At 41.6% G+C, this 27279-nt stretch overlaps 1 protein-coding gene across 36 annotated transcripts in view; it reads right to left on the bottom strand.

Moving 5' to 3' along the window:
* Positions 1-27279, bottom strand: part of DTNA (dystrobrevin alpha) — a 303097-nt gene that overhangs the window by 54458 nt on the left and 221360 nt on the right. For 22 of the 36 annotated variants that reach the window (XM_073679246.1, XM_073679234.1, XM_073679228.1 and 19 more), the window contains 6 exons: positions 25626-25792; positions 24809-24933; positions 18830-18910; positions 17747-17836; positions 7596-7673; positions 3253-3345 (listed from right to left, as the gene is read on the bottom strand). In XM_073679246.1, the coding sequence (XP_073535347.1) occupies positions 3253-3345; positions 7596-7673; positions 17747-17836; positions 18830-18910; positions 24809-24933; positions 25626-25792 (634 nt within the window). The remainder of the gene's footprint in view (positions 1-3252; positions 3346-7595; positions 7674-17746; positions 17837-18829; positions 18911-24808; positions 24934-25625; positions 25793-27279) is intronic. The other 14 variants (XM_073679254.1, XM_073679253.1, XM_073679255.1 and 11 more) reach the window with 4 other exon arrangements.

The raw sequence follows: 27279 nt of genomic DNA, 5'->3' as shown, positions 1-27279 counted from the left end.
GCATAAATGGATTGATTTAAAATCTGCATAGCAGTTCGATTTCTATGTGGATTCCATACGGATTTTTTGTACAAAATTTGTGGCTGAAATTAAATAGTAAAATCGAAACCTCTTTGCTAGTAATGTAATTACACCGTGGATTTTTCACTGGGGAAACACTCTGCTGTGTATCTTTCCTGTGTGAATATACCCTTAAAGTGACACAGAATAACCAAAAACATTAAGAGAATTGCATAAATGCACAGCAGTGGAGGTCCGAGGACAATGGCAAAGAAAACGCTTTTTTACACAATTCCTTTTTATTGACTGCAACCCTATTGAGTCCCCCTTCAAAACCAATTTTTACTTCCCATGGGTATCTAAAAAATGGTAACCAGCAACAATCAAATCCAGTGCGTCTCATCATCCAGTCGTACTTCTTATTAATCTGAAGAATGTAAGTTTACAAAAAAAATGATGGAAGAAAATATGTAAGACTACACGATCTTACTGCACTGGATATGTAGTTTGTTACCATGAAGATCCATAGGCCTGCATAGGAACTGAAGATACATGTGGCCATATTTTAGTCAAAATCTATAGCAAAGTTGTGTAACATATTTTAGCTCCTTTAAACAATTAAAAAAAGAAAAATAAGTAGAAAATGTGTACGTAGCATTGAAGACTGTGGGGGGATTCATTTTGGAGCAAGCCAAATTTGAACTTTTTTTTCCTTTCGTTACCTTTCATTAGTGGCTAGAAAAGTAGGCATATTTAAGCAGTAGAGAAAGGCCTGAAAATGTATTATGAAAAGGAATCGGTCAGCAGGTTTTTGCTGTGTAATCACAGAGCAGTGTAGTGTAGAGGCAGAGACCCTGATTGCAGCCTTGTATCACTTACTGAGCTGCTTGCTGGCATTTTGATACAATCCGTTTTCTCTGCTGCAGATCTAGCAGTGCTCTGAATACTGAGCTCTGTATAACCCCGCCCACACCACTGATTCACAGTTTTCTGTGTACATTGTCAAATAGTTGGTGGCGGGATTAGGAATTATACAGAGCAGGAGGACTACATCACACGGGACAACTGGTTCTCTAATGATAATATCCTGCTGATAAAACATTTAATTTATTGAACCACCACAAAGTCCAGTAAGTGACATCACTGGAATCAGGGTCTCTACCCCAACATCATGCTTTTCTCAGGTTACATATCAGAAACCTGATAACAGATTCCCTTTTACAATGCTAGAACTTGGTGCATACTGTATTTTGTAGTCCTAGCAGATTTCATCTTATCTACCTCCATGTGAAAACATTCCAGATGTGAATTTTAAGACAAACCGTTGCATTACAATGGATGGAACGTACTGAAAATCCCAAAGAAATCTGAAAGAAATGGTTAATGGGATTTTATGAAATTGCAATTCAAATATATTGCACTGTACTTTATTGAAAATTGTTGCCGTGAAGATTAAAAAAAACCATGATGTGCTAAAGTGCTTGAATATGTGCCCTGGCTGTTTGTTGTGCTCCCATTGTGAGGCATTGCTATTAGTTGGCTGTGCGGTGCTCCCATTGTGAGGCATTGCTATTGGTTGGCTGTGCGGTGCTCCCATTGTGAGGCATTGCTATTGGTTGGCTGTGCGGTGCTCCCATTGTGAGGCATTGCTATTGGTTGGCTGTGCGGTGCTCCCATTGTGAGGCATTGCTATTGGTTGGCTGTGCGGTGCTCCCATTGTGAGGCATTGCTATTGGTTGGCTGTGCGGTGCTCCCATTGTGAGGCATTGCTATTGGTTGGCTGTGCGGTGCTCCCATTGTGAGGCATTGCTATTGGTTGGCTGTGCGGTGCTCCCATTGTGAGGCATTGCTATTGGTTGGCTGTGCGGTGCTCCCATTGTGAGGCATTGCTATTGGTTGGCTGTGCGGTGCTCCCATTGTGAGGCATTGCTATTGGTTGGCTGTGCGGTGCTCCCATTGTGAGGCATTGCTATTGGTTGGCTGTGCGGTGCTCCCATTGTGAGGCATTGCTATTGGTTGGCTGTGCGGTGCTCCCATTGTGAGGCATTGCTATTGGTTGGCTGTGCGGTGCTCCCATTGTGAGGCATTGCTATTGGTTGGCTGTGCGGTGCTCCCATTGTGAGGCATTGCTATTGGTTGGCTGTGCGGTGCTCCCATTGTGAGGCATTGCTATTGGTTGGCTGTGCGGTGCTCCCATTGTGAGGCATTGCTATTGGTTGGCTGTGCGGTGCTCCCATTGTGAGGCATTGCTATTGGTTGGCTGTGCGGTGCTCCCATTGTGAGGCATTGCTATTGGTTGGCTGTGCGGTGCTCCCATTGTGAGGCATTGCTATTGGTTGGCTGTGCGGTGCTCCCATTGTGAGGCATTGCTATTGGTTGGCTGTGCGGTGCTCCCATTGTGAGGCATTGCTATTGGTTGGCTGTGCGGTGCTCCCATTGTGAGGCATTGCTATTGGTTGGCTGTGCGGTGCTCCCATTGTGAGGCATTGCTATTGGTTGGCTGTGCGGTGCTCCCATTGTGAGGCATTGCTATTGGTTGGCTGTGCGGTGCTCCCATTGTGAGGCATTGCTATTGGTTGGCTGTGCGGTGCTCCCATTGTGAGGCATTGCTATTGGTTGGCTGTGCGGTGCTCCCATTGTGAGGCATTGCTATTGGTTGGCTGTGCGGTGCTCCCATTGTGAGGCATTGCTATTGGTTGGCTGTGCGGCGCTCCCATTGTGAGGCATTGCTATTGGTTGGCTGTGCGGCGCTCCCATTGTGAGGCATTGCTATTGGTTGGCTGTGCGGTGCTCCCATTGTGAGGCATTGCTATTGGTTGGCTGTAGACAGATTTCTGACTACATGAAGCGCATTGCAGCCTTCATAACTGGGATATTGTCATACTATTTTAATGAAAACATAAATAAGCCTCATTTGAATGAAATTATGAAAACTTGCTTAAAACTAGACAATACTTCCTGCAGACAAATGAATAAAGTAATCACACTTCTAAATCAGATTAGTATCGGTGTAAAAAATAAATAGTGAAAAGGAATAATAACATCATCTGTAAAACCAGAGTCGACGCAGCTTTGTATCGAGAGCATGATGCAAGCTCAGTCCCTTCTTACACAGATCTCTCCCGTAGCCGGGCCACCTGAGCACATGCTGAAGGCATCTGACTTGGCTCACTAAGTTTCAACAACAAGTGACCATCATTTGCGTCAACCTCCATTTTGTACAAACAAGACATTTGCCAAGCCTTAACTAACCGTGAAAGGTTGTTCTGCAGCATATTGGCATATACCCCGATGAGAACATGTTCATCAGCCAGCCTGTCTGCCACATCCAGGCTGTATTGTAACCTAGAAGGATGGTTTGGAAATGGGAAAGGCTTAAATGTAAAAAATAAAGAAATTAAACAAATGAAAAATATAATGTGTGCATGCTGGGAATGTAATTCAGGAAAGCAAAAGCAGAGAAAAGGGCATGCTGCAAAGGAAGACATCACCTCTAATCCAGAGATTAAAACATAAGAATCGTGCACTAGTTCCTAAAAGCCACCTATTTGCATCGAATGCATGGCCACCTAAGAATTTCAGTGAAGTAGACTGCCAAGCAAAGCATGCCAACAAGAAATCCGACACAAAAACTGCTAGAATCCCTAACGGGCCCATACACAATAGACAGTTGTGAGAGGATGGTTCGTCCGATCGTTTGTTTGGCAGCTATCTCCTGCCTTGTTCCTACACAGAAGTACTTGCTTTACTTAACGCTCCTGTGTTCTCTACGAGAAAGCCGCTGACAAACCCCTCTGGCGGCCTATCTCACTGGGAACAAAAGGATCTCATGAGGTTGGGGGAAGAGTCGGAGGTCCCAATACACATAAGACTGTTGGCCAAGCTTGCGGATATTGGCGGTGCATCTGATGATAGACTTATGTGTATGGGGCATTAAAGGTTCATTTTAATCAATAGATCTTGGAATAATAATAACTTCCACAATTGGATGTGTTTAAATAAAATGTTCCTGTGCTGAGATAATCTTATAAATGTGCCCCTGCTGTGTACTGTGTAATGGCCGTGTCTGACCGTGCAGGAACATGGTCTGATCATACCACATCTCCTGGGCAGGGGAGGAAGGAAAAGAGTATACAGACATGACAGCATGGGATTGCAAATATTTCTTTTTTTGAGGTAAAACATTTTTTTTATAAAACAGGCAGGGAAATGTTTTACCTCACAAAAACAATCAGATGTGATCCCGTGCTGTAATGTCTGAATACTAATTTGCTTCCTCCCCCGCCCAGGAGCTGTGGTATGATCAGACCATGTTCCTGTACGGTCAGACACAGCCATTACACAGTACACAGCAGGGGCACATTTATAAGATTATCTCAGCACAGGAACATTTTATTTAAACACATCCAATTGTGGAACTTATTATTACTCCAACATCTATTGATTAAAATCAACTTTAAAATTACCGTAACTTCGTTTGTGGCAAAACCCCTTTAAGGCTTTGTTAATATACTGTATATTACTTATTACACTTCAGACTATTTGGGCTCGCTCACACAAATGTATAAATCAGACGAGAGCAATCCGATAAAAAAAAGGGATTGCACTGGGACCAATGTTATTCTATGAGGCAGCGCAGATCTTTGTATTTTTTTTCAGCTGTATTCGGCTGGAGTAAAACATCACAGCATTTTGTGATTCGACTCTGAAATTGGATGGGTGCAAAAAAAAATGCCATGTAGACCATCAGTGTGCCATCTGATTTTTATAGATACATTGTAATTCTGTAACTTAGGAAACTGTAAATGGTCGTGTAAAAAATTAATAGCCGCTGAGTTAAAAAAAAAAAAACTGATTGCACGCGGTTAACAAGTGAGAAAAAATTGTTCAACTTTTCTGGATAAAAACTGGATAGATGTTTTAGACGCTTGTGTCATTCCCAGCCTTTGGCTGAGCCCACCAATACAATGCTGTTGTATTGGGCATTCAGTTGTATTGAAAAGTAGATACTGATGTATACTGGTCAAATATATGACTTTTGGCAAAGTTCAAGCTATTAGAACTCAACACTCGTGTGAGACATTTCTAAATGTTAGCAGCACTTCCCTATGTATATGCCAAATGTAGAAAGCCATGTGACCCTAGCCAAAACAATGAAGAGAGTCACAATGGATAAAAGCAGGGATAAAGGGGTCAAATCATTTTTTAAACAATGTTAAAGTTTAGAAAAACATTGCGGCTTTCTTCCAAAACACTGCCACATTTGTGCTCAGGTTTTGTGCAGTATTGCAACTGACCCCTATTCACTTTAAAGCAGCTTAGCAGAGAAAACCATGGACAGGTGTGGCGCCATTTCGGGTAGAAACAAAATATGTTATTTTTATTTTATCCTATACAACCCCTCTTCACTGTTCATCCATGAATTTGTGCAGTATATGGAAATGCCTAGCATGTAATCCAGTAATACCTGCGCAGGTAGCACACATGCTCCCTAGGTTTCCTGTCATGTGTGGTAGACCGGTCTGTGGGTATCTCGCATCTGGTCTGGAACATACAATGTGGCTGGCGCTATCTTCCATACCTATCCTACTAGGGACCCCTGGGAAGTTTTGTTGCATCATAAATCCTCCACGTTCACTTGGTCTCAGTATAAACTTCAACCTTTTCTCTTTTTAGCGGCAAAGCAAATTATAGCCCAAGCTTTACAAAAACACACATCCCATTCTTGGGAGTTTTTGGCCTGTGTGGATAATTTTATAACCATTGAACAACTTACAAGTGTCTTGAATGACACTCCTGCTACATTATTCAAAACCTGGGACTGTGGAAAGCATTCAGTATATGCCCATCCCCATCCGTCAAGTGCAAATCTGTTCTATGGTAAATTAAATACCATAACACATCACATATACTGTGTTATGGTTCCTTTTTATTGTTTATGTGTCTCTTCCCTCACTTATCCCCCCATCAGTTTTTTTATTTTCTTATACTTCTTGGCTGTCCCCATTTTTATATTACTGGAATCAGGGTCTCTGTCCCTACATCATGCAGCAGTCAGATTACATAGCAGACACCTGCTGACAGATTCCCTTTAAAAATGATTTGCCGGCAATGTCCTGCACCTTATTTTTCTTTAATAAATTGATGCACAGGTTAACTTACAAAACATCTTATTCTAGAACAGTGGTTGGGAGAGCTCTTGAAACAACAGTCATGCCAAAGATACCTCCTTTATAGAGAATAGGAAGGTTTTATTTTGCAAAGATCAAAACAGATAAAGGAGTCCTAACAGTTGTTCTATCCCAATAAAATATTTGTGGGGGAAACAATCGACTCAACACAATGCTGTATACGAGCAAAGTGTCTGCAAACCCTTCCCAATAGGGAATGCTCAACATAAAATCATGAATAAACCGTTCCCATCAGTCCATGGTAACAACATGTAGGTAAATAGGAAATGCCATCATATTTTAAAACATTTTAAAAGCTTCTTTCACTGTCATAAAACTCAACCCCTCCTATATTTTACTTATCAAAACAGTAAGACTCCATCACCAAGCTTTGTTCCAAATCTGCAGGCGGCAGCTGGTAAGAAGTAACCCTAGTTATCACTGCTAAACCCTGACAATTGATGCACTGTACTCACCGGGGTCGCATATTCTCACATTTGTTGCTATTATATATGGCCAGAATAGCAGGAAAAGTGATTTTGAGGAGGGAGTTTTGTGGAAGGACGGCAATTCTGAATATCCTGCTGCTCCTGAAAACGTCAAACAGTCGCTGTCTGCACCCTCCACATCAGAAAGCCTCATTATAAGGGGACTACGGAGGCAGAAAAGGCTGTAAACTGGCAGATTATTGTAGAAAAGAGCAACTAACAACGCCTCTTGTACAGAGGTGAGGGGTCTCATCGGGTAGAGGAGACAGGCGTCCACTCTGACCACATGTGGAAGAGACCTTGGCCTTTAAATCCTCCTGCTTTCTGGGCCAAATTGGCTTTAATCAGGTGATAATAGACAAGTATGACAACAGCAGGTGGAGCAGCGGATAGTGGAAGGCATTGTGTTGCTATGATAATAGTATGATTATTTGGATCTCCTGTGTAATCCCATAGGACACATCATTGTTGCCAGCGAAGCTCATGGCTACAACGGAGATGAATCTGAGAACTTTGGGAAAACAGCATGGTCTTGCTGTTACAGCGGAGTCACACTGTGGTTATAAAATCCACTATATCTGACATACTGGCAGTGAATAGGACTGAGCTATATAAACAGACAACCAGTGGACAAAGGTAGCTCTGTTTTAAGCAAAAAGAATATAAAGATGTCCTTTTTTCAGTCCTGTTGATAATAACTTCACACAAAATGCAGAAAATTCTAGATAAATATTAGAAAGAATTTCATTACAGGGATCCAATCAAGTTAATGCTGGGAAAATGACACATTTTTGTGACTTTTCGAAATGATGCCAGAATTCAGCACTACTTGCATGGTCATTAGTATGGATTAGTAGGATTAAAGTACCGCTACCCGCCTGCTTGCTCTAGGGCACAACATGCACATTCAAGTACTACAGGCCAATCTCAAACTTACCCTTTGCCTTTAAGCAAAGTTGGAGCAGCCATAGCCAGCTGTCTGCTCTGCTCTGTTTCTGAGGTCTTTTGAGTAGAGCTGGTTAACAAGACAGAACATTGCTTAGGACAGTTCACATGAAGAACAAAGGGGTGCGATAAACAAGTGGTGAATGAACGCTCCAGAATGTAAAGTGATCGGTCCACTGGTTACAGAGAATTAAATGAAGCCCAAAATATCATTTGATGTAGAAAGAAATCTAACAGAGGAGGACGAGGATGATTGATATTCATTAGCCAAATTAAAGTAGTCTAGACAAGAAAGAAGCAGTCCGTTTTATATCTAGGTAATAAAAAGATATTCAAAGGGAATTAGGTAATGGAGCGGACCACAGACATGAGATTCTTATCGGAAATCCACTGTCAAGCTAATGTGGGAAATAATTATCAGCAGCGGGATTTTCAGCTGTCAGACACTTGGATTCGGGTTTGGTTACTTTGACCTCAATGTATAGCTGAATTAATAATTACTATATATTAATGCTCCAATACCAGATTCCACAAGTCAGCATTTGTGATCCGTTGATTTGCTGACTTTGCTCGTGTGTATTCTGAAACTCCTCATTCTTTATCTTCGTCTATACCTTTTATTTATGTAGCACTGCTGTATTATATACCATTAGTGGATAGTTTAATTATCCTATCACAGTATAAACCATTCATACTAGAGCAGCCAAAGAAAAGGATCCGATATGCAGTCAAATAGTGTAGTCATATAAAGATAATGCAAAAAGCTTTATTGAAAACACAAGTTGGTGTGCAGTGGTAATGTAGGAGACAGGCGCATACACACTCATTGGGTAAAATCAATTAAATGGAATAAACATGGAAAGTGGCATGTGCAAGGGGAAGCTATAAGGTACATATGTATGAACATATATTGTATACGGACCATGTAGTCACATGTAAAAATGACAACGAATATAACATAGTAGCTGAATAAACAAAGTGCTAAAAGTGAATAACATAATATGTATATCAACAGCAGTAATGTGACAAGGTTTAAAGAAAATCAAATAGGTATAAACCTGTATAGGATCCCGATAGTAAGTGTGGAGCCCACCCCGACGCGCGTTTTGTTAGAAGATAGTAGTCAACCTGACCAAGGTATCTAGCAAACGCGGAAACGCACTAAAAAGGCACATTCGTCAAAAACTCATTGAGGAAGTTTCGCCTAACACTTCCAGGAGTATGACCCAAATAGATAATAAGACAACCTCTATAAAAGTTGGAAAATGCTCATTTTGGAAGAAGTTGTTCACTTGTAGTAAATTGGGTACCAAACTGTGTAAAATACCTAAATAACAAACTCAGCATGTATTCTCCCTCCCTGGATCCAGCACGAGCTCTAGGCTGCTACTCCAGTCCCGGTATTTTGGCTGTAGCAGAAACGTCTAGCCAGTCACTGAGCTCAGCGGCTCGTGCATGGAGTTCAGTGGCTGTGCTGAGGATGACATCATGCAACGCTGAGCTCCGTGTACAAGCACTGAGCTCAGTGACTGGCTAGGGTGGAGATGTTTACTGTTAACACTGGCAGAGTTTGGTATTTTAGACAGTTTGGGGGCCACTTTCCTGAAAGTGTATAACCCCTTAACCCCTTTACCCCCCAAGGTAGTTTGCACGTTAATGACCAGGCCAATTTTTACAATTCTGACCACTGTCACTTTATGAGGTAATTACTCTGGAACGCTTCAACGAATCCCACTGATTCTGAGAATGTTTTTTTTGTGACATATTGTACTTCATGATAGTGGTAAACTTTCTTCGATATAACTTGCGTTTATTTGTGAAAAAATGGAAATTTGGTGAAAATTTTGAAAATTTCCCAATTTTCAAACTTTGAGTTTTCATGCCCTTAAATCAGAGAGATATGTCACACAAAATAGTTAATAAATAACATTTCCCACATGTCTACAACACAATTTTGGAACCAACATTTTTTTTGTTAGGGAGCTATAAGGGTTAAAAGTTGACTAGCGAATTTTCATATTTCCAACAAAATTTACAAAACCATTTTTTTAGGGACCACATCACATTTGAAGTGACTTTGAGGTGTTTATATTACAGAAAATACCCAAAAGTGACACCATTCTAAAAACTGCACCCTCAAGGTGCTCAAAACCACATTCAAGAAGCTTATTAACCCTTCAGGTGCTTCACAGGAATTTTTGGAATGTGGAAGAAAATTTTTTATATTTTTTTACAAAAATGTTACTTTAGACACAATTTTTTTTATTTTCTCAAGGGTATCATTAAAAAATGGACCCAAAAATTTGTTGTGCAATTCTTCATGAGCCGATACCCCATATGTGGGGGAAAACCACTGTTCGGGCGCACGTCAGAGTTCGGAAAGGAAGGAGCGCTATTTGACTTTTTGAATGTAAAATTTGCTTAAATAATTAGCAGACGCCATTTTGCGCTTGGGGAGCCCCTGATGTGCCTAAACAGTGAAAACCCCCCAAAAGTGACACCATTTTGGAAACTTTACCCCTCAGGGAACTTATTTAGATGTGTGGTGAGCACCCTGAACCCCCAGGTGCTTCACAGAAGTTTATAACATTGAGCCGTAAAAATAAAATTTTCACATTTTTCCCACAAAAATGTTTTTCAGCCCCCAATTTTGCATTTTCATAAGGGTAACAGGAGAAATTGCACCATACCATTTGTTGTGCAATTTCTCCTGAGTAAGCCGATACCCCATATGTGGGGGAAAACCATTGTTTGGGCGCACGGCAGGGTTCGGAAAAGAAGGAGTGCCATTTGACTTTTTGAATGTAAAATTTGCTTGAATAATTAGTGGACGCCATGTTGCATTTGGAGAACCCCTGATGTGCCTAAACAGTGGAAACCCCCAACAAGTGACACCATTTTGGGAACTAGACCCCTCAGGGAACTTATCTAGATGTTTGGTGAGCACCATGAACCCCTATGTGCTTCACAGAAGTTTATAACATGGCGTTTTTTCCACAAAAATGATGTATTAGCCCAAAAATTTTTATTTTCACAAAGGTAAGAGGAGAAAATGGACCCCAAAAACTTTTGTGCGATTTCTCCTGAATACGCCCATACCCCATATGTGGGGAAAATACTCAGCAGAGTTCAGAAGGGAAGGAGCACTGTGTGACTTTTTGAACACAAAATTGGCTGGAATCGAGAGCGGACGCCATGTCGCATTTGGAGAGCCCCTGACGCGCCTAAACAAGGGAAAGCCCCCAGAAGTGACTCCATTTTGGAAACTAGACCCCTCAAGGATTTTTTCAAGGGGTATAGTGAACATTTTGAACCCAGAGGTACAACACAGAATTTGATAACATTAGGTTATCATATTGAATAAGTTGTCATTAGTCTTGAGCGCAAGTGCTCGCTACTTGAGTTTGCATCGGGTACTCAGGTATGCACCGTGTATCTCGGGTGCTCAAGTGACATGCTCGAGTCCCCACTCTGCATGTTTCACGGTTATTAGACACCCAAAAAAAAAAACATGCGAGGATCGCTCGTGCATGGCAGGCAATCCCCGCAAGATTTTTTTGGCTGTATAACAGCTGCAAAACATATGGGGCGGAGATTCGAGCATGTCACTCCAGCACCCGCGATACTCGGTGCATACCCGAGCACCCAATGCAAACTCAAGTAGCGAGCACTTGCGCTCAACACTATTCGCCATATTGTCGTAATTTTTTTTCTTTACTTTTGTAAAAATCCCAAAAGCAACACAATCCTAACCTCAATCCTAATACAACCCCAGCCCTAGCAGAACCCCAACCATAACCCCAGCCCTAGCACAACCCCAACCCTAACCCCAGCCCTAGCACAACCCCAACCCTAACCCCAGCCCTAGCACAACCCCAACCCTAACCCCAACCCAGCCATAACCCTAGCCCTAACCCAACCCAGACATAACCCTAGCCCAACCCCAACCCAGCCATAACCCTAGCCCAACCCCAGCCCAACCCCAACCCAGCCATAACCCTAGCCCAACCCTAACTCAACCCCAACCCTAGCCCAACCCCAACCCTAGCCCAAGCCCAAGCCCAACCCTAGCACAACCCCAACCCTAGCACAACCCTAACCCTAGAGTTTATTATTTACGCCATTCCTCGTGCGGTATAAGTGATTAGACGACTTTATTCTTCGGGTCGGTGCAATTACAGCGATACCAGATTTATATTGTTTTTTTATGATTGACAGCTGACACATGCTAAAAGACGCTTTTTTTTTTTTTTGCAAAGACTAGTTTTTGCATCACCATATTTTGAGAGCTATAATTTTTCCATATTTCGGCCGACCGAGTCATGTGACGGCTTGTTTTTTGCGGGACAAGATGTCGTTTTTATTGGTACCATTTTCGGCCACATGACATTTTTTGATCGCTTTCTATTCTGATTTTTGGGAGGCAATAAACAAAAACCAACAATTCCGGAATTATTATTTTTATTATGCTGCTCCGCGTGTGGTAAAATTGATAAGGCAGCTTTATTCTTCGGGTCAGTACGTTTACAGCAGTACCACATTTACCGTATTTTTCGGACCATAAGACACACTTTTTTTCCCCAAAATTTGGAAGGAAAATGGGGGGTGAGTCTTATGGTCCAAACGTTACTTTACCGGTGGTGGGGGAGCGGGGATCGCAGGGTCCTCCGGTGGCAGCAGAGGTGAGATGCGGCTGGAGCCGGGGCCTGTACCTGTGCTGATGTCGGGTGGTGAAGCAGAGGAGCCAGGGCCTGTGCCGGGCTGTGAGTGGCGTCCGGCGGTGAGGCAGAGGAGCCGAGGCCTCTGCCGGGCTGTGAGCGGTGTCTGGCGGTGCGGCAGAGGAGCCGAGTCCCCTGCCGGGCAGTGAGCGGTGTCCGGCGGTGCGGCAGAGCAGCGTGTGTGGCTTCTGGTGGCCGCAGCCATCTTCCCGAGGCAGTGATCCACGGGAAAATGGCCGCCGGAGCTGGCGCAGACCCGGAGCTCCAGCGGCCATTTTCCTGTAGATCACAGCCTCAGGAAGATGGCCGCGGCCACCAGAAGCCACACACGCTGCTCTGCCGCATCGCCGGAAACCACTCACAGCTCGGCACAGGCCCTGGCTCCTTTGCTTCACTGCTGGACGCCGCTCACAGGTCCAGGCCCCAGGCAAGTCCACAGGCCCCAGGCCAGTCCACAGGCCCCAACCAGACACCGGCAACTCACCTCTTCTGCTGCCGCAGGGTTCCTGAGGCTGGGAACGGAGGGACCTGCGATCCTGCTCCAACATCACCGCAACTCACAGCTGCTGGAGCACCGGCTTCATGTATCCAGGGTCCGCAGCATTCCTTCACTTCCGCCGGGCCGGTTTCCTGAAGGACCCTGCCTCCTGCTCCACCACCACCCCCAGGTAAGATACCTAATCAGACTATAAGACGGACCCCATCTTATAAAAAATATTTTTTTTTCATATTTTCCACCCCAAAATTTAGAGTGTGTCTTATGGTCCGGTGCATCTTATAGTCCGAAAAATAGGGTATATCGTTTTTTTAGGTTTTGTCGCTTTTACACCATAAAAACTATTTTATAGAAAAAAAAGAATTGTTTTTGCATCGCTTTATTCTGAGAGCTATAAACTTTTTTTTTTTCGGCTGATAGAGCTGTATGGCGGCTTGTTTTTTGCGAGACAAGATGAAGTTTTCAGCGGTACCATTTTTGTTTGAATTTGTCTTTTTGATCGCGTTTTATTCCATTTTTTTGTTTGGTGGTATGATAAAGCATCATTTTTTGCTTCGTTATTTATTTTTATTTTTTACAGTGTTCACTAAAGGGGTTAACAACTGGGACAGTTTTATAGGTCCGGTCGTTCCGGAAACAGCGATACCAAATATGTGTACTTTTATTGGTTGTTTTTTTTTCATAATCAATAAATATTATGGGTACAATATATATATATATTTTTTGGGGGGGGGATTATTATTATTATTATTATTTTTTCTTATATTTTTACAATTTTTTTTACTTTTTTTTTTCACTTTTACATATTGTCCCACTATGGGACTTTCACTTTTTGCAGCCTGATAGGCTGTATAGCATAGAGAGCAGCAGTTCCCTATGCTATGCAGCCTGTCAGTGCTGCACAGGGAGAAGTTACTTTGGTCATGCACTGTGCATGACCAAAGTAACTTCCTGCTGTCTGGTGACCCGGATGTTGTCATTACGACATCGGGTCATCATGACAACATCCGGGAGCCGCCTCAGACACCGCGGGATGCCGGAGAGGAGGTGAGTACCGGTGCTTACCTCCCCTTGCCCCTGCAATGCTGCGATCGACTTCGATTGTAGCATTGCGGGGGTTAATGTGCCAGCAGCAGTGCGGGACCGCTCCTGGCACATAGCACCGGGTGTCAGCTGTGACAATCAGCTGACACCCGGAAGCGATCGCCCTGCACCGCTTGTGTGCGGGCACGATCGCAGCGCGCGTTATAGTACATAGCTGGCCCTATGGGCCCAGGGCGCAGTTGCGTACTATTACTGACAAGGTCGGAAAGGGGTTAAGGCCACGGCCCCACTATCAGTATTTGGTCAGTATTTTTTCTCAGGAGTGAGAGCCAAAACCAGGTGAGGAACAATCAGAGAAAAGGTATAATAGAAACAAGTCACCAATTCTGCATTTATCACCCACTCCTGGTTTTGGCTCCCACTCCTGAGAAAAAATACTGACCAAATACTGACCAAACACTGATAGTGGGGCCGTGGCCTTAAGATGCAAATCACATACTGTAATAGTCATGTGACCAGGCCAATCATTAACCAAGACTGCTGTGGCCTAGTTAGCACCCGAGGATAATCACAGAACCATTGAAGCTGGAGTGACATAACGTATAGAAAATCCATATTTTAATATTTGCATAGTAATCAAACCTTTTGGGTATTAAGTGGAACTACCCAGAACACAGCGCATCCGATTTGCCCAGATCATTATGCTCTTAAGCTGACATGCTTTACATCACTCACTGTCCCCATTGGGACTCACAATGTAGATTTGTTACCAGTATGTGTATGAAGTGTCGGAGCAAACCAGAGAAATGGTAGGAAACCTAATCAAGCACAGAGAGAACATAAAAACTCCAAGCAGATCTCATCCTTAGATTTGATCCCAACCCAAGAAATGACTAATCACTGGATTCATTTGCCATTAAAGTATATAGGAAACATATTATAGTGGATGGTCATCCGTTAACAGATCTGTTTGTTAGCACTGCACATGCCCAGAACACTAGAGGTATGCAGAGACACCTCCAGAAAAAAATGGGTCAATTATAAACGGAAAACAATACTGGATGCAAAAGAGAAACCAAAGTGTGCATCCGTTTTTGCCTCAACTGTAATGGATTTTGTTTTTTTTTGTTTTTTTTTTATACTGAATCTCTTAAAAGATAATCTTTCAGCAGGTTTGTGCTATCTAATGTGAGGACTGCATGAGGCACTGAATTCAGCCATATGTCCTTTTCTTGGCTTTGTGCTGCTGTTTACTTACAATGAAGGTTTTATCACTAGGAGATAATCACTGCTGGACTACAGCAGTGTGCGAGCCCTGGTGTGACCACGCCCCCTCCTGTGATAAGCAGCTCACTGTCAATATACATTGTACATACAGAGCCTGGTGTGGGTGGGGTTAGCTTCATCAGCTTTGATGAATTCCACTACATCTAACAACTCTGATAGTTTCCTATGCAGCAGTTGTGACACAAAGTGATACATCGCTGGAATTAGGCTCACTTGCCCTATATTATGCTACGCTCAGACTAAACAGCAAAAACCTGCTGACAGATGCTCTTTGAAATGGATGAGAACTGGACATGTAAACAAACGCCTAACAATGCTAGCCATATACTTGATGTCAAACCCATACCCATCTAGCTGGACAGCATTTATGGTCATCACCCTAGCTAGAATAAATGAAAAAACCCATGCAAGTATACATAAAACACGTTATCCAGATTTCTGTTCCGAGGCCATAAATAATTAGAAGAACAAACAAACATAAGCTCTAATGGGCATGCTGAGCCAATAAGAGAAGGCAGGGACACACCTATAAGTGGTGCAGAGGTTACAGTTCCACCTGGAGGTCAAATATTTTAAAGAGTAACAGTTGTTTTATTTTAGTTTTTTTTCCAGAAATCAATAGTACACATGAAAATAGGCAACTTTGTAATATATTTTAGCAGAGAATTTAGTTTTTTTCTCCACCTGCACTGATCTCAATTCCCAGGTAAAATCTGCAAAATCTATATTCAGTGAAGACAGATCTCTCCACTAAGGAAAATAAGACACAACATTTGGTTCTTTCAAAATTCTAGGGAGGAGAGGAGCTAGAGGCAGCCACAGACATTCTGCTCCAAATACTCCTGAAACAAGTTACATTTCTCCATAGAACTTTATCAGCACCAGCTGTCATCTCCTATCTTAGTCATGGGAAAATCTGTTTTCACAGAAGATACATTTTCCCAGTGAATTGAGAATTTTGAGAAATTTGAGATTGAATGATCAGTTCAGGATTGTAATAAGATACATTACATAGATATCTTACTCTAATAAGATATATTACATAGTTTCTTATTTCCACGTGTAGTATTGATTTATGAAGAAATTAACCCGACAGTTACTCTTTAACTATTTTGGTTTTAATATCTGACACTATAATCCAATACAGACTCCTTGCAGTCAATGTCAGGTACCAGTTCAGATCAATTAAACAATGGACAATCAAGAAAACCACAGTAAACACGCTGTCTGCATTTACTAACCACTTTCTTTGTCTACTTTAGCTACTTATATTATTGCATGGTAATACAGATGTCACATCAAAGAGAAAGAAGAGGCAGTTCTGTTACAGATTTCTTTTAGTCTCTGGCCAATTATTTATCCAGAGCTGCTGGTGTAGAGCAAATCACGCCTTCTAGAACAAAAGACCTTTTCCCCAACTTGCATACATCTGTTTCAGGATTTATGAGGCTCCTTTTTAGTATTTGTGATGGAAACGATGCATTCAGTTTTTAAAAGGCAATGCAGAACTTCAGTGTGTGGCGGCTTTTTGGTTCCTTTTATCCTACTACATCATATTCACAGTGGATATCCAATATAATATTACGTAAAGGGAATCTGTCACCAAGCTTTTGTCACCTAATCTGAGAGCAGCATAATGTAGGGCCAGAAACCCTGATTCCAGCGATGTGTCACTTACTGGGCTGCTTGCTACAGTTTTGATAAAAGTTGCTGTTTTATCAGCAGGAGATTATTACTATAGTACTAGAAAACCTGCTGCCATGTAGTCATCATTCTATATGAGCGCTGTATAACCCTGCACCCAGCATTGATTGGCAAAGTTCTGCCTATGCACAGTGTACACAAAGTATTCAATCAGTGGTGTGGGTGGGGTTGTACAGAGCTCAGCATTCAGATAACTATGGGCAGCACGGTGGCTCAGTGGTTAGCACTGCAATGGCTCAAATCCCACCAAGGACAACATCTGCAAGGAGTTTGAATGTTCTCCCCGTCTCCAAAGACATACTGATAGGGAACTTAGATTGTGAGCCCCAATGGGGACAGTGCCCATAATGTCTGTAAAGCGCTGTGGAATTAACAGCTCTATATAAGCGAGTAAAATAAATAAATAAAATCTGCAGCAGATAAACAGTGTTTTTTTTTAAAGACTGCAGCAGGCAGCCCAGTAAGTGATACATTGCTGGAGTCAAGGTCTCTACCCCTACATGGTGTAGTAGAAGCCTAGTGACACATTTCCTTTAATACATTACTCTAAAGAAGTAATACAGAATAAAATCCAGTATACAGGTTTGCCATTGATTGCAAATGAAGAATAATTATTGATCTCAAAATCATCTCTACTTGTGCTATAGACAACTATGAAGTCCAACTATGAAAATATTCATTCCGACACAACACTCCCCAATGGTTTGCTTTCAGAGGAGTCATTGGTGACATAAAATAATGTCACTATAAAAGATATGACATGCAGTCTACGGTAACGTTACGCAAGCTGCCACCCTTGGCTTATCTAGAAGCATCTAACCACTCCCAGATGCTAATGGTTTAGTGTACGACCTACTGAACTAAGGTGGTTAGTGGTTTAGTTCTCATACTGACCGTGGAAGGCTCTGCAGCTGACACACATACATCTGTATCAGCGAATGCTCGTCAGTGATGCCACTAGTTACACTTACATTGTCTGGTAACCTGAATGAGTCAAACAGTGGAGTCCATGGTTATGTTACAAGAAAATGTCACAAGTACTTGTGTGGATCCAAAGATTTTCTACTACTACTGCATCTTCATAAAATACCCAGAATACAAGCTGAAAATGCAGTAAGAGCCAGATGGTCTCAAAACAGCAGCCAAACCACGCAGCATGCATTAATGTATTGCAACATAATTTGCGCTCTTAGCTTTGGAATTAGGTTAAAGGGGTTGTCTGGTCTTAACCTGTGTGACTGCAGACTTGTGATCCCTCAAATGTCGCACACCGCACGCTGTGAGGATTCTTCGGTGCCAGGAGAGGAGGGGGTGTGACCAAAAGTATGTGATTTGCATACATGTGGTCACGCGCCGACTAGACTATCTGGCCTTGCTCAGTGCAAGTGTATTGAGCGAGGCCGGATACAGTCTAGTCGGAATGTGGCCAGAAGTATTCAGGAAGAGTGACTGCAGACTTGTAGGTTAAAACCCTATAACCTCTTTAAAAACAGAGGCCCCCATTCATCAAGATCAGTGTTTTTCACGCTCGTCTTGATGAGAGGCAAGGTGGAGTGTGAGGCACTCGATTCACTAAGAGGCACAAGGGAGTAAGATTTGTGGAGTAAGGAACGCTGCTGCTCGGAGTGGGGGTCACCTCACCGCGGCACTGCCCATGTTGGTGGCGCTGGGTGAAAACGGTGTGAAAATACCAAAGGTCACATTTTTGCAAAGCCTTGTGTTGCAGAAAAAATGTGACGTTTCAAAGCTTTTTATGCCAGAATTCTGTCAAAAAAGCTTTGATGAGTCGGGTCCTCAGTTCTTCTCTGCATTATATTCACTTCCCATGTACAGAAATAGACAGATTTATCCATGCAGTACTGTAAATTTTGTATAGATAAGACTTAGACGCCGCAAACAGTGTGACACAAGTGAACTGAACATCCAGTTATTAATCCACTGTACAGGTATATACATGTGTATATGATTGATACTTACATTTTGTTAGTGAAGGGGCTTCCTGAGGGAACGGAGTGAGAAAATATAGTGTCATTCATGCTGGTAACTGGTCTTGGAGGCCTACAAGAAAAGCAACTCTTTAGCGTCATAGCTTGTCGAACGTTGCACAGGATACAATGTACAACTACCTAATGATGTGAATGTAAGCTCCAGTGACAGAATATATGTTATAATAACCAGTCCGCGGAAGTAAAACCACTCCGCACTGCCGCCATATTAAATTAGATTAGGCAGCTTCAGTCTCAGCTTTGTGTTCTCAGATCTCGGTGATGGTCAGAGGCTGCTCTTTGCTAAGAGCTCTTCACATAACATAAGTGGTGTCAAGGGGTTGGCATTAGGGATGAGCGGACCCATGTAAGTTCAGGTTATACCAAACTTTAGTCCAAAGTTCAGTTCAGGAACCAGAACTGTACCTAAACCCCATAGAAGTCAATGGGGACCTGAACTTTGGTGCTATAAAATGGTCATAGTAAGGGTTAGGGGGCTGCCAAAGGCCTCGGGGTCTCTCTCTCTCTAATACAAGAAATCCTAAATGTTAACACTTTCTGAAAGGGAATCTGTAGCCAGATATTTGCTGCCCCATCTAAGAGCAACATAATATAAGAAAATAGACTCTGATTCAAGTGATGTGTCATTTATTAGGCTGCTTCTGTAGTTTTGATAAAATTACTATTGCATACTTTGTAGATCTACCCGATCTCTGAATGCTGAGCTCTGTATATTGCCACACACATCATTGATTGACAGCTTTCTTTCTACACTGTGCATAGGCATTAAATAAACTGCGGTAGGGGCAGTGAAAGAGAAATCAAATATGAGTCATCATGTTGCAGGTTTACTATTCCTATCAGTGATAATCTGCCAATAAAATACTGTTTTATCAAAACTACATCAAGCAGCCAAGGAAGTGACCAAGCGCTGGAATCATGGTCCCCAACATTATGCTACTCTCAGATGAGGTACAAAAGTCTGGTGGCATATAGGTTACCCAGTAATAACTTGTTGATTGGTGGGGTCTAAATGATTGGATTTCTTTAGAATAGAGTGGGAGTGCACATGATCATCCACTGCTCCATTCATCACCTATGGGGCTGCCAAGTGCTGCACTCAGCGTCTTTACGTCAGAACAAATGGAGGGGCGTTCAGGTGTTGACCTGATACTACCTTCTGTAATGGGGGTAAAAGGTCATCGATTTCCCAACTGACGTGGTTACCGGCAGTGGGATAATATGTTTTCATTGGACAACCCCTTTACAATCAATTATTATTAATCTTCAACATGTAATGATAAATTTATAGGTAATCATTAATCTCAAAAATTTCAAATTCAATCAATTGACTTGTTCACACACTATGCTTTTGCAGCGCACAAAATGTAGTATTTTACAGCCAAGTGAATGAGATTTCTGAATTCTCATGCACATTCTCCTTATTTTTTTCCCTGCAGATTTGAACCATCAAAGCGTTTTTGCAAACCTGTAGCGTGTCAATGCTTTCTGTGTTTTTGCAATGCTTTTCACCCATTCAAATGAAAAAAAAAAAGCATCAATAAAGCATGCAAAAACAAGCGTATTTTATGCAAACATTTTTCCTGCCAACACTTTGGTTTTTGCTGCAGAAAAATCTGCGGTAAATATTCAACGTGTGCACATATCTTGTAGTACTTAATAAAATTGGCATAAGAAGAAATCAACTATTTCCTGCATATGATTTGTAAGAGAAAAGTAAAAAACTCCTATGTGTGAGATATTTTGACAATGTACTATCACACTTTACATAACAAAGGAGTCAGGCATAGATGAAAACATGGAAGAATAATGAATGTATATGAAATAGTGTGCATGGCCCTCTTAATATTTTAATATGTAAGAAGGAGAGTAAATGTCAATGAATACTAAGCACAATGCAGGATCTATACACGAATGATGAGTATGGTAGTGATCTCCAACTAGACTGGTTGCAGGTGACAATACTCACCAAGTGTCCCTTTTTGAAGGCAGAAAAGAAAGTACAGAATTATAGACACAAATTAAATAGAGTACATTTATTAATACAAAACAAATCTGGCCAATGAGATTATATATTTTTGGATCCACCTCCATGACAATGTGCATAAAACATTAAAACAAATATAAAGAACAATGGCATATAAAATGTATAAAGTATATAAAAAGACAGAAGCACAGTGAAGAGACAGAGCTCTGGCCGTACGAGCCTATATTGTACAATTTTGCTACAATTAATTTAATGTGATATCAAGTTATTTTTTGACTAAATTAAAGTGAATTAAAGACATACTATCCTAATCCTTGTAACATTTTCCATATTTTTCGTAGACTGAAAGAAGACCAGTCATCAGCTCATAAGTGTTCAGTTTTCACTGTTATTTTATGGTAACTGCTCCACTGAGTATTGCATTGGGTTTTTTTTTAATCCGTCACACAGTTCCAGAGATATGGGGCATTTTTTTTCACCACACCCAATATGCAAATTTTTATGGTCTTAATCAAGAGGATGTTGCTCTCACATTAATTATTCAGACCAGCCTAAAGATACCCCCTTCCATCTTCCACACCAAGAGAATTGTGCAAGCAACACCCCAAGGTAAAGACCTTAAAAATTTGCATAAGGAGCACATTAAGTTAAAACGCCCGTATATCTGGAACTGTATGGAAGGTTTAAATAAACTGAATACTCAAGGGAACAGAAAGAATAAAATAAGGTAAAAAAATGTGTCCCTTTTGACCCGGTGACAGGTCCTCCTCAAATTGAATAACACCTCTTCAAAATCAGTGGTTGTCCCTGTTGAGTTAATGGGAGCCTGGTTTTCAAGTATCTGAAGTTGCACATTGTACACAAGATACATAAATGCAATGTGAAAACAATAATTACTCCAATTCCTTCAATGCCTGAACATTGATTAACCCTGTGCCTGGTGTCCCTGATGAGTCAAAACTTTTAAAGGATGTTCACGGTGAGTCCAGAAGCCAGAGCAAATAAAAAGTAATACAATAAGTTTTGAACTGTAAGAGAAGCAACAGACACAGTCCCCAAAAGCCAGGCAAAAGCAGAAATCATGCAATTACTAAAAGCTTTGTATACAGAAATTGTTTTCCAAGTTGTTGCGCAGCATTCATGCATCAGAAGGGTCAAAAAAGAAAATAATACGGCGCTGATCAGATCTGGATTGTACATTCAATCAAGTTATTAAAAATAGAAAAAAAAAACAAAACAAAAAGAAGCTAATGTAGAAGTCAGACATCTAAAAGATGACTGTAAGAATCCAAGACGGATTTTTAGAGATTGTGAATACAGAATAAATGTTAAACTTCAATTAGCTCTTGGCTTTTATATAGCACCACACTCCACAGTGCTGCACGGAGATGGTCATCCCCAGTCCCAATCCCAAATAGTCCCATAATCTAATTTTCATGGAACACACTCAGAAATTTCATAACTTTAGTTAACTAATCATGTTCCAGGAAGATTTGGTTCTCTGTTTATAAAGGAAGCTCCGCCAGATCCACAGTGTCTCAAGCTAACAAGATTCTGATGTGGTGCCCGGCCGTCTGATAGTTTTAATAGCGCTGTTTGCTGCTCTTTTCTTGTGATCAAATGTGATGAACGGTTATCAGTGGCGTCAACAGACCAGTAATCTGACTGCAGGGAAAAATATGATTGATACTTTTTGCAGAAAAAAAAATATATACGGCGCATAATTTTGGAGAAACGAAATCAACAAAATAATTAGCAGAGTGCACCCATCGAAGCGAGCACCTAAAGACAACTCTGGTCAAAACTGCACAAGCAGGGATATCTGTACTAACATTAAGCACTTTGAACAAAATCAAAGTGACGGAAAATTATACTTAAAGAGAACCTGTCAGGATGATTTTCTAATATTAAGCAAAAACATGGCTGTAATGGCGCAGTAATGAAGATTTAATTGATACATTTGGTGAAGAAATGTATTTTGTTGTTCTTCTTTAATCATTATTTCTTTACTTTACACTGAAAAATCATGCAGACAAGTTTTCTTTAACCCCTTCATGACATATGACATATATTTACGTCATATGTCGTGTCCCCGACTGATGAGAGCTCTGACGCTGAGCCCACATCTTTCCCTGCACATGATTCAGTCTTTAACAGCCACGGGTGGATAGGAGCTCCACCCACAGCTGTTAACCAGTTAAATCCAGCTAACAATCTCTGACAGTGGAATTTAACAAACGCCGGCGGGGCGTGCGGCATTCCACTCTACCATTGGCGCGCTTGGGATCGCGGGGCAGTGATGGGTTGTCATGACAGCCGGGGGTCTGCAGAAGACCTACCATTACGATACTCCTGTGAATACCAGCCCGTTCACAAGAAAAAAATGGCGTGGGGTCCCCCAAATTTTTTTAATAACCACCAAAGACTAAGCAGACAGCTGCGAGATGATATTAATAGGCTGGGAAGCTCCATGTTTACTGGGCCCTACCCAGAATAATAAGACCAGCTCACAGCTGTCCGCTTTCCCTTACCTGGTTATTAAAAATAGGGGAGACCCCACGCCATTTTTTTCATTTATTTATTTTTTTGCTAAATGTATGTACAGTAAACACACGCATGGCACTAATTCTATATCTCACGGACATCTCTCTATCCTCTATCTTTGCACATCTAACACCTAAACATTTGTCATTTCTATTCTGCATTCTATTCCAGTATGTGCCACGCTGATGGTGCACACAGATGGCACACATACACACGGACACTGTGTACTGGGTACACAGCACAGCTACTGGGTTTTCCAGTACCGGAAATATCAGGACGTGTGAAAGAGGCCTAACCTGGGGAATCATATTGCCAGATCAGTTTTACCATATAGTGAACATGGTAAATAAAAAAACAAAAAACAACTGTGGAATTGCATCTTTCTCATATGACTATATTGACAAAAATCTAAAAAAAAGTTATGGCTCTTGGAAGAAGGGGAGGAAAAAACGGAAAATGGCCAAGGCATGAAGGGGTTAAAGAGGTTCTATCACCATGTCAAAAGTGGCCAGTTTTTACTCTCATCTTATTCCCTCCTCTGAGCATTCAGAGGTTCCAGAGAGGTGTGCCTTTTTATTTACTGCCCCCAATATGTTATTATTTATGGTTGATACCAAATGGGTGTTGCCTATAGGGTAATTATGCAGAGCAGCCTATAGACATGCCCCCAGAGAATCCTGCCTGCTACGCATCTTGGTAAAGATCATTAAAATAACAGACTTAAAACAAGAAAAAAAAAAAAAAAAATATTCAGGAGAGCAGCGGGAATAATATAAGAGCAAAAACTGGCCACCTTTGTCCTGGTGACAGGTCCTCTTTAAAGGGTTGTCTGACTATTTTCACATTTTTCAAAAATTTCTACATTGAGTTTCCTTCATAAACTCTTAACCCCTTCATGTTTTAGACAGAACCGCAAAAAAGCTGTCTGGAAGACACAGGAGGTCACAAAATTCCCAGTAGGCACAATTGTTTTATATGTATATCTGGTTTGGGCAAAGATTTTAATTATAGCCCTTTACTGATGACAGGTATAAATGTAATAACTATCTTTGAGATAAAAAGTATATGGCATTGAGTGGGAAATGTAAATCTATTAATTGATGAGATATAATGAAGTCACCAATGACAAGTGTATTATACGTCGTACCTTAGAGGTTTTCACTAGATTCTCATTATTACATGGTTACGGTCACCAAGTAAAACGCATATTATTCATTTCAGCGTTTCGACCTTGAGCATGTTGCTCTGCTTCATAAAAGATATGGAATACAAAGGATTTGCATTTGCTTTTATACCCAAGGCTAACAAACAATTCACAGCAACCTAAAGATCTGTGGTGCAGAGGACACCTCTATTGCGGAGCCCACATACATGTGCAGGCCCCGGACGTTGTCCATGGCTGAGAGGTCTGATACTCACACAATATGAGCCAGGTTTAAAGGTTTTTCCGGCTGATCAGGAAACATGGGATGCAGCGGCTCACGGCTGGAAGCACAGCTTAAAGACTTGCTTAGTGCATTAGTGAGCTTCTTGGCAGGGGATTTCTGTCAACAGCAAACACATCTAATCAATATATCATTTTCTTTAATTAGAAGCCATATTTTAACCAGTCTTTTTTTCCCAGATCACTGAGCTATGACAACTGTTATAAATATTCTCACGACTTACTAAACTTGATAGAAACTATTACATTGCAGCGTTTTAGCAGACACAATTCTAGCATCACACGGTCAATATCTTGCTCATGCTCTATGTTGGAGTCTACACGTCTTTTTTAACCCTTGTCTCCATTCCCAATGGATAAGCCAGGGACTATAACACATGCTGGATGGATTTTTTTTGTGTGTAGCAGCTCCGGGTCTTACAAGTTACATCCATAATTATAGACTTCTATTTCTATCCATCTTGCACACTTCCACTGTGATATTAAATACAAAGACATATAACCGGTCTATTCTACGACTCTGACGCAGCAGATCTATAATAAGAGGATGAATGACAATACCTGATTGTATCCAGGACTGCGTAGTACCAGCATAGCCCCCAACACCCCCCGTGCCAAGCTAAATACTTACACGTGTGCCATTCATAAACCAATGTCTTCCAGAGTCATAATCAAAGTAACACTCTGCCTCTCTCCCTACATTCATTGCCGGCCCTGCCCTGTCTGGGTTAGTCCACTCTTGTGTGCGCCTCTGTACGGTGCAGCTGCCGAGCCCAGTGAACCTTCTCTTACCCATGACGTATACTCTTTCATTTGGTGTTGGTTGCTATGGGAACCGCTGGCATGTCCCCTCCAGAAGCAGTCCTGACAGAGCTGGTAATTGTGACATTGCTGGCAGCGATAGCGGAAACCCATCATACTCTCACTGTGGCAATAGGAACACTCGACAGGGTGGAAGACTAAGACAGACAGAGAAGATTTTTTACAATTAAAACATAAGAGTGAAAGGTTATTATCTGGTCAGACCGCTCTTCTAGTCCATTTATATTACTGTCTTTACACCAAAGGAAATGACAGTCACTTCTTTACTTCGGGGGGTGAAGTGGAAGATCTTACTTTACTGAAAGGAACGTCCCAATTGTATCTGAAGGGGAGTCTGTCAGAAATTTTCCCCTCCAAAACCATTAATAATTGTGTAGCCCCTTAAAAGATAAGCCAGTTGACCCTTTATGACCGCAAAGTGCTGATTTAGCAGTGAGAAATCACATTGTGTCTGGAAGTGCATTGGGGCGTGACGGTGCACTTCCACCTTCTCAGCCTTGCACTATATTTCTCACCCAACAGCTCCTTCCTCTAGCTGATTGACAGGTCAGTGGCCATGTACCAAAGCAAACCATCTGTCAATCATCCAGGGAAGGAGGCTCCTAGGTAGGAGATAAAGCATGAGGCTGAGAAGCTAGAAGAGCATCGTCACATCCCAATGCACTACAGACACAACTTCAAAATGCGATTTCTCGCTGTTGGATCAGCACTGACTTATATTTTAAAGGCCTACACAATCATATTAATGGCTGGGGTTTGAGGGGATGGTAAAAGTTTCTGACAGGCTTACTTTAAGGAGAATCTCTTTTCATAAAAGGAAGATATCATAAATATACTCTGTACTGTAGGTTTATTGGGGTAGATTTGGCAAAACTGGTTGTAGCTTATATAAACCAATTTGATAAATGAGGCCCCGAGGGGGAAGTTTTAGGAAAAAAAATGTCCAAAATTAGAATTATCTTTGTTGCCCATAGCAACCAATCAAAATGCAGTTTTTATTTTACCAGAGCTCTTCAAACAATAGCTGAGCTCTGATTGGTCACTATGGGCTGCAAAAAGTTTTTCTTTTAGGCATGTTTGATAAATGAGGCCAATTGTCTTCAGGCAACACACCCTGTGATCCACCCAAACATCCTCTACTTTTTTCATCTTTTTAGATTGCGTCATTTAGCAACTTCCTCGACAATCTGACAGCCGATATCACATAACCTCCCATTTACTGCAGAGTCAGAATGATCAGTGAATGCCATCACTAATCCAGTCTTTAGACCCAGAGAGAAGAAATCTCTGATGGTGCATTTAAACAAGTCGATTTCGACCCATCAATGCACTTTAACAAGAACCAGTCAACTAAGTTGATCAGCACAAATTTACCTGCCTGTTTACACAGGCTGTTGAATATACATGGGAGCAAAATGACCGTTGATATGAACAATCTGTCCCCATGCATCATCATGTTGTTATCGGGAGCACCTCCTTGGTTTACATAGGTGAAGTACGGTTGATAATGATTTTTATACCAGCATAAAAGATCTGATCACCCCAAGAAGGAGCATTTTTTGCTTGAGCATCGGGTGATCACCGTCATGTTTACACGAGCTTATAGTTGGGAATGAGCATTCTT

Source organism: Phyllobates terribilis, unplaced genomic scaffold, assembly GCF_046119375.1.
Source record: "Phyllobates terribilis strain yellow unplaced genomic scaffold, ASM4611937v1 Scaffold_4__5_contigs__length_816908805, whole genome shotgun sequence".
Classification (NCBI taxonomy): domain Eukaryota; kingdom Metazoa; phylum Chordata; class Amphibia; order Anura; family Dendrobatidae; genus Phyllobates; species Phyllobates terribilis.
Note: the sequence above shows the minus strand (reverse complement) of the source record. Positions and strands in the feature narration are given on the sequence as shown.